This window comes from Oppia nitens, unplaced genomic scaffold (assembly GCF_028296485.1).
Source record: "Oppia nitens isolate AA-2021 unplaced genomic scaffold, nextdenovo-longstitch-racon4-pilon3 scaffold5_pilon_pilon_pilon, whole genome shotgun sequence".
NCBI lineage: Eukaryota > Metazoa > Arthropoda > Arachnida > Sarcoptiformes > Oppiidae > Oppia > Oppia nitens.
Window position 1 is genome coordinate 6,737,196 of NW_026533243.1, and position 9,131 is coordinate 6,746,326.

General features: G+C 26.3%; 1 protein-coding gene across 1 annotated transcript; it reads left to right on the forward strand.

Annotated features, from left to right (window-relative positions):
• The first annotated feature begins 6,272 nt into the window (after positions 1–6,272).
• LOC128961373 (uncharacterized) lies at positions 6,273–6,999 on the forward strand. Its single transcript, XM_054307604.1, has 2 exons — positions 6,273–6,342; positions 6,417–6,999. Exons 1-2 carry the CDS (start codon positions 6,301–6,303, stop codon positions 6,864–6,866), a joined length of 492 nt encoding a protein of 163 aa, XP_054163579.1. The 5' UTR covers positions 6,273–6,300; the 3' UTR covers positions 6,867–6,999.
• Positions 7,000–9,131: the final 2,132 nt, after the last annotated feature.

Genomic DNA, 9,131 nt, shown 5'->3' on the forward strand with positions numbered 1-9,131 from the left:
AAAGTATGGGGTCAAATCCCAAAATCTCGATCTTAGGGGTCATTTGGTTTTACCCCCTACTCCTTACTAACACTTATATAAATACTGTATATATATATTATACAGACTCTGTATTTCAATTTCACTCATTACACATAAATTTTAATAAATTATTTTAAATATTAATAAAATTTCATATCTATTTATAACTATGAGTGGAATTACTAAATTAATTAATTAGTAATTTGTACTAGCTTATTTGTACGTCATTTTTATTCTATAAATTATATTTTTAAATATTTATTGCTATAATTTAATATAATGAGCTATGATTATAATAATTATTGAAACAGTTGTTATAAACAAAAGTTTAATTTATTGAATACAATATTAATTATTATAATTTAATTAATAATAAATTATTTGCAATTCAATGCCTTTTTGTGAAGCTATTGTTTTATAAAATGAATGTATACTTTTTAATTGTTTTTCATTTATAAATAACTTATAATTAGCAGTAATATCATATATATATATAATGTATATTTATGGTAAATGTAGATTTAATATAGTATCATGATATATTATAAAAAAATACTAACTCCTAAATATTGTATTAATTAAAACATAAAAATAAATCATGGTTTTCTAGATACAAAAAATGACCCATTTTTTATATTATGCTTTTACAGTATATTTTATATTATACTGTTAATATATTACGATGATAAATTATTGGATACATTATTTTATTCATTAAAAATAATGTCATAAATATATAAAATATAATATTAAACTAATCTATATACATAATAAATAATTTAATATAAAATTAGAGTGAATTATTTTCTACTTTATTCAAAAATTAAAACTTTCTTTACAATAATAATTTATAAACAATTCAAAAAAATTATTATTATTTTCAATAAAAAAATATTGTAATTTGAGAGATATTCAGTAATGTTAAAAATACTAGAATATTTACATTTTAGAAAAATAATTACAGTAAGAAAAAACAATAATTAATTATTGATAATCATTGATAATTATTGATATTAATAATCAATATGAATATTGAATATATTATTATTAAATAAATGAATCGATAAAAATTATTAAAGATAACTAAAATACCGGTATMGCAATTAAGTTAARTTATCATTATTATAACATTTGCATTAATATAATATATACATATTTAATATTGAACAATATTTTATACAATTCATAAACAGGTATGTTTTTAATACTTAAAAATAATATAATTAAATATATAATACATTGTATAAAAATTTATAATAAAATAATAAATTAGTGCCGAATATTAATGTTTTTTTACAGCGATAGAAATTTTACGAATTTTCAAATATTATTGATGTGTAATAATTAATCATTTTATATTAACTATATGTTTAATATTTATTATGTTAGCAAAAATTATTTTTAAGAAATTTAAGAAATGAATATCATATCTACAGTATATAATACAATATATATACTGTATATAACAGAATTTTTATAAAAATAAATTATTTAAATTTTTATTTATTTTTAATATTACATATATATATAATAGTTTTAATGAGTTTAAATATATATATATATATATTATTATTATTTACTATTAGATTTTTAAAAATAATATATTACAGTAAAAATGATTATAAAATATTTATTATTCTAAATTATCAGAATAATATTTTTTTTATTTTTATACTATATACTGTACAGTATTAACATTACAATAGCTAAATAATTTATTTAAATATTAAGATAACCATAAATTTTATCAATTAAAAYCTTGTACGTTAACAAATATAATATTAATATATTATTTTGTTATCTAAGTTAAATTCAAATATAAGGGTTAAAGATATTTTAGTTATTGCATGTAAAAAACAATATAAAGTATTACTTAAAATATTGTATCATTTTTACAAAAATTAAAATATTTTTAACCTCTAGATAGAGGTTTTTAAGTTTTTCATTAAATGCTTTTTTATAATACTTCTTATATTTAAAATTGTTAATTGATTTTTTAAATTCAAAAATAAAGTATAAGTATTGTATAATTATAAATGATTTTTTATAGGCATATGAAGCAACCGATGGCGCTATTATACACTATTATACGCTATTATGTACAGTCCTTATGAGCTAGCGAAGACTCGGGGCTTTTTAATATGAATTATATTGTATTATGTAATTGTATTGTGTAACTATGACAACAAATATAAAAAATAATATAAGTATTAGTTTATGTAATTTGAAAGCATGTTTTCAATGTTATGAAAAATAAAAAAACTATTTGATTTGTTTTTTACTTTTACACAATTGGTGACCGCAATGACCACTCAATTCAATTTCGATTCGACGCCCACTATGGGCACAACATCGACGCTATCGAACCTCACCTTTGGTCCGTTGACCACAACATCTCAGTCAACACTTCCGTCTTTTAACACTTCATTAACAACAACTCCTTTCTCATTGAATACAAATGCATTAAACTCTTTGTTGTCCTCAAGTTTGGCCAAAACTGGAGTGAATCCATTGGGAACAACACCGACATTAACTTTAACGCTGACCAGTGCTCCGACAGCGACATCACAAACATCAACACAACAGATGACAACATTTCACGGTATGGGCGGAAACCCAAGTATCGCCTCGAAGACGGTCAGTGACCACTTGATAGAAACAATTAACAACTTTGATCAACAAATGAATACTTATTCAAAACAAATACAAGAGTTTACGACACATATCAAAACAAACAAAGAGTGCATTTGTGAAAAATTATTAGTCCAACAAAAGACACTTATTTCTTTGGCCGACAAAGTATTTGTCATTCGCGAAAAAATAAATAAAAAAAATTGTAAAAATATAATAGTCGATAAAACAATAGGTAACTAATAATTATGTATTTATCAACTCATCTCAACTAACAATTCAACAGATCATCAATTGAAAATGAAAGAGTTATCATCACAAACGAGGCATCGTTCGTCTCCATATCCTTTGTCATTACCTTCAACTTCGACGGCAACAACGACTCACTCAATACCACATACGACAGGTCACTACCAACGAGTGGCCCGACAGCCATCCTAAAGCCATTCACCAACGCCTGTGATTTACACACAACGGCTCAAGAAAGTGTTAAAGAGCTCTCAGGCGAGCGCTACGACCAGTTTGAATGGTCCCGATTGGCCGAACCCGCAGTTACAAGGATTACACTCTCAACACATACCGTCGGATCATTCATCGTCCAACTCATTGTCTGCATTATCGACATTAAATACAATTCAAATGTCTAATTCATCAGTTAATGACTCAAAATCGCAAACAAAGAGCTCTAAGTCTTCGGACGAGTCAACTAAAGAATCGAAACGTTTTAAGTCATTAAAGTCATCGAAAAGTAATAAAAAAATAATAAGAGATTCATCTGAACATGTAAATGAGTGTCAAATAAAAAATAAGGTAAATTTTAAAAAATATTTTTAAAAATAATATCAAATGATTTACCATATTTTCCAATTGTTATTTTAGGTGATAAATATGTTGAACGATTTGATGATTACAGATGATAACAACAAAAAGTTGTCAAAATTGACGAAAGTTCAGGAATTGGTTTTACATAACGATTTGTTGGACAACTTCTTGGACGAAATTCTTGGCTTTCAAAACGACAGAAACGTAAATGTCAGACGATTTGTGATCGGCTTTATAGAGAGCGTCTGTAAGAAGAATCCCGAGTACTTCCCAAAAGTTATTATGAATTTAAAGGTTATGTTAGCAGACGATAGCTTTAATGTCATCATAACAGCCATACAGACGGCCACACAGTTGTATAAAGAGTTTCTTAAATGGATTTGCAAAGGAAAGATCAATGAAATGGTTGAATCAGTTTATGAGAAATGGCTTCAAATAAAAGATCATATGTTTGGATTGTTAGTTAATACAAACAACTATGGAATCATAGCACAAGTCATCAAATTCATGGAAATGATTGTCATTTGTCAGACACGTAAAGACCAGTTCACTACTGGCGATGACTTTAATTTGGACTCAATGTCTTCGAATCAATTGATCGATTTGGACGCACTTCAAGAAGAGGCCAAACAAGTGTTTGAACAGTTGATTATATTTCACGGATCACCTCATATATCTAGTGTTAACTTAATGTCAACAATGCAGACATTGACACTGATTTCTAAACAACGATCGCAACTGTTTATGGCAAATGTGATACAAGCAATGGAAGCACTTCACGCCAATCTTCCGCTAACTTTTGACAAGTCCGCCAAATCTCAAGTCAATTCAGTTCGCAAACAATTAAAACTTCAACTATTGAGACTATTAAAACATCCCATGTCTTGGGCATCGTCGACATTTCAGACACAAATTATTCAATTGTTAATAGATTTAGACGTCTCTCAATCGGAGATTAATATTTGTATGAATGAATACAAAAAATCAATCATCAAAATGGAGCCCAAAGATGTCGAAGTAAAACGAATTAAATTGGAATCCGACGAACTCGTCGATGAAGATAATGAACCATCGCCTGTGATTTCATCTGCAAAGATCACTAAGAATGATAACAGATTTAAATCTGTATTAAAAAACCATATCATATCGTTTTATTGTTGGCGGAAACGAACAATTTTGTTTAATTGAAATATTAAATACTGTTTTACGAGACTTCAGTCTACAACAGATATCTAACGTATTCGATAAACTGAAGATATTTTGTTCGCGTTGTACACCGGATCAGTTGGAAATACTCAAATCGGAACAAATCATTTTGGAATCATCGTCAAGCTGTGACCTTATCAGCAAAGCAGACGCTGAAAGACTATGTGCCGTACTTATAGACAGTAACCCACCGAAAGCATCAATTAAACGAAAATTAACAACAACTATAACAGCAGTTGAAGATGAAGACAATAAAGACAATGAAGACAATGAAGACAATGAAGACAATGAAGACAATGAAGACAATGAAGATATTGAAGACAATGAAGACAATGAAGATATTGAAGACAATGAAGATATTGAAAATATGACTCCTAAACAAATCAAAACAACATATTCATTGAAAATCAGATCAGAATGTGTAAAAATATATTATCAATTGAATAGTGCGCGCAAGGCAGCAATGAAATTTAAAGAACTAAATTCAAGTCTAGAAAGTCATCCAAATTATAGTGATATTTTGAGATATGTTAAATCTTTTGAAAATCGGGGAAGTGTTGAAAATAAAAAGACTGAACGCATTCCAACAGTAAATACACCTGAAATGAAAGAAAAAATATTGAATGAATACAAACAAAACCCGATACAACCGCCATTAAAAGTATCAAAAAAACTTGGAATATCTCCTGATTCAGTAAGAAAAATACTTAAAGAAGCCCATATGCATCCATACAAGTTGCAAACTATTCAGCCTATTAATGAAATCGATAAAAATAGACGACTTGACTTTGCGAATTTAATGTTATGTGAATATGAAGAAGATGTCACATTCCCATTGAAATTAGCTATCTGGGATGAGAAGGAATTCAAAATAAATGAAAGACCAAATAGACAAAATTACCGACTTTATGCGCCATATGGAAGTAAACCTCTGTTTAATAGAGAATTAAATTATCAAACAGCAAAAAAAGTAATGGTTCTCGGTGGTATTTGGGGACATCGAATACTTGGACCATTTTTTTTTGATGGAAATGTCTCTGGGGCTTCATTTACTAAAATGCTTGAAGAGGAGGTTTGGCCAGTTATCAACAACCAACCCGACAGCGACGAAGTTATATTTTTACTTGACGGAGCGAGCCCACATTTTAGCATTATATCGCGGGAGTGGCTAAATGAAAAGCTTCCGAAACGATGGATTGGTCGCGGCGGGTCAGCAGCTGGATTTGGTGAATGGCCCGCAAGATCACCTGATGTCACGCCCATGGATTTTAGTATTTGGGGCATCATTCATGGCATTGTCTCAAAAAAAATTTTTGAAAATATTGAAGAATTAAAACAAGAAATCGAGTTTGCTTTTACATTTATTAATTCACAAATGTTGGAAAATATTAGAGAAAATATGATTAAAAGATGGAGATATTTAATAACTTGTGAGGGCGGACATATTGAACCGCATTTGTAACAGTTGGACCACTTGACCATCGATGAGAAAATTAAAAGAAGGTTTGATTTGATTAACTATTTGGTGCCAAATATATCTAATTTATTGTGATTTTTATCGATAGGAAATTTCACAACAGAGCGGCCGCACAGTTGGCCAGAGATCGGAAAAAATCTAAAATGTGTGATTTGTACGATAAAGTTGAATGTCTTACTCGAGAAGTATGTCTTATTTAATAATATAAATTAAAAACAATACAATTATATGTAATTATTATACTTTTTATGATTAATAGAAACAAATCCTTTTGAACACAAATGAAGAGTTGATTGCAAGACATGAAGCTTTGGAAATAGAGAACAGAGAACTAAAGGAAAGGTTATCAGAGATGAGCCAACAGTGCGTCAAATCTGTAGAGGAAAGCGATTGTAACGTTGAGTCCGCAGAACTCATTAATGTTTCTCAGCCGCAGAAACTCGCGACGATTGCCACCAAAACAGATCTGAAAGCTGTGTCTCACTCGATGATGCCATTCATCTCTTGGTTAACGGTTCTGAATCTGATTCAGTGCTTCAATTCCTTCAGCAATGTTCACAAGATTTACTCGACTCTGAAATTACAATCTCAGACAATGGAGAAAACTGTCAAACAGGAGAACCAATTGAGTCAAACGATATCCCAATCCCAGTGTCGGATGTCAGCACTCAAGACGACTATACAGACTTTGAATTCTCTCAATACTTGAAGCTAAACACCAAACCCGTGAGTCCGATGTCCTCTCAAAGCGATTCTGGCTATGAGTCGGACAATTCACATATTGTTTTGTCTGACAATAGCATTGATGTGACCACTGATATGCAATGGAAGGAAACAATATCCGAGCTCTTTCTGGATCTCATCTAAATTATTGTCTTCAAAATCATTCATTTATTAATATATATTTTCATTTAAAAATTAACATTTATGTTCATTATGTTCAATATTTTCTATTTAAAAATATAACCATTAAATATACAGTAATTTCAATTATTTATTGTAAATAAATCGTAAAAATTATTATATAAAAATTATGAATTAATTGGTTATTTAAAAAAAATTTATTTAGTGTACATTTGTTATTAAAGGCTCCTATATTATAATTATGTAACGTTGTATTTGAAAGGAATTATTATTTTTTATGCCGAGTTGATTCCAAAAATGTTCACTGTACTGTACTATAATTATTATAAATTATATTGAATGATGAAAATGACATAAACAAGTACTGTGTTTGTGTAGGTTATAATTAGAGACATCAAAATATGTGAAACACATATTTTTTTTGCGGTTAAAGATATTAATCCGGGGAATCGATATTTATCCGAATCATATAATAAGGATTCTATGAAACATACTGTATATCCTTTTTTTAAATATTAATATTATATACTTTATTATCTTTATTTTAAAACAAACAATGTCTCAAAATTAATTCTTAATAATATAGTACTAAAATATATACAATTWTGGTTCAATTATAATTGAATTATAAAAAATAAACAAATATTTTGATCGTTTTGAGCACATATTTGATTAAATATTTTATAAATATTGACCACAATTTTGATATCTCTAGTGATTATACACTATTCATTAGTGTTGTATACTTACTCTACATTAACTTATATAGACTTCTTATAATTTATATTTTTAGTACTTAATATAATGCAATAAAAAATGCTTAATTGATTGCAAAACATTGAATGTTTCTGTATATTCATAACATTATTTAGTTATATCAGAATTATTATGAAATAATGTAAAAATTATTTTATTAATAATATAATTAAATACACAATAATAAAAATAAATATTACAAAAAAGTTGTAAATATGTTAAATGATTTCTAAACATATGTTATATCATACCGGTATTTAAATTATGAATATTAACATTATTTCTCATTTTTTTAATAAAGATAATAACTATATTTTTATAACTATTAGCATATTTTTGTGTAAATTTTAACAGTATTATAAAAATATTAATAACGCTATATTGTAATTGATTATATAAATTAATATCTAAAAAATGATTTATCTCTAGGTTTCCGATAATTTATTTTTCACGATATCATTATTAGATAATATAAAATAATGAGAAACTAAAATATAAAATCAAATTTACTATAATATTAAATATAAACAAAATAAATGGTTAAATTTATATATTTAATTTTATTGCATACAATATTAACATTGAAACTATAAATAAGTTTATAGTACAGTACATTGAATATTATTATAATGAAAACTTTTTTATGTAATTGATTTTTTCTTATATAAAAATTAATGATGAGTTTAGACATAAAACAAATACAGATGTTTTGTAAACAAATATAGAAATCACTAAAACATATTATAATTTTATTATAAATATTTGTATATTTTTATATAAATGGAAATTTTTAGATTCTTTAATCAATTTCCAGTATTAAAATGATTGCAAATATTTCATTTGAACAATTGTTTAGTATATTATTCATATTACAGTATTTATACAGAATATAGGAAACAATAAATATTTTGATTTTATTATTATATTAAWGATAATTATTTTTTAATTTAATATTGTTTGTCATTTTCTGTTTATAATTTAAAATTAAATAATTGATACCAATAATAATTAAGCTAAATTTATTTGTCATTTTAGTAGTTATTTATGCAATTAGATATCAAAATTAATTTAGTCAATTTAAGTATTCATAAAATTTTGATAACATATGATAAATTAATTGATTAGAGTTAAAACAGTAAAATATTTCTAGATTTATTAGTCAAATTTTAATATAATAAATATATATATATAATGTCAACCATTAGAGTACATGATTGCTGATAAAAGATAAAAAATGTTGTATCAATAAAATTAATTGATTAGAGAATAAGCTTTATTGTAGTACTATATTCAAGTGAAAACATGAATTGTATTGATAATCAATTAGTCGTATTCACAAAATACATATTACGTG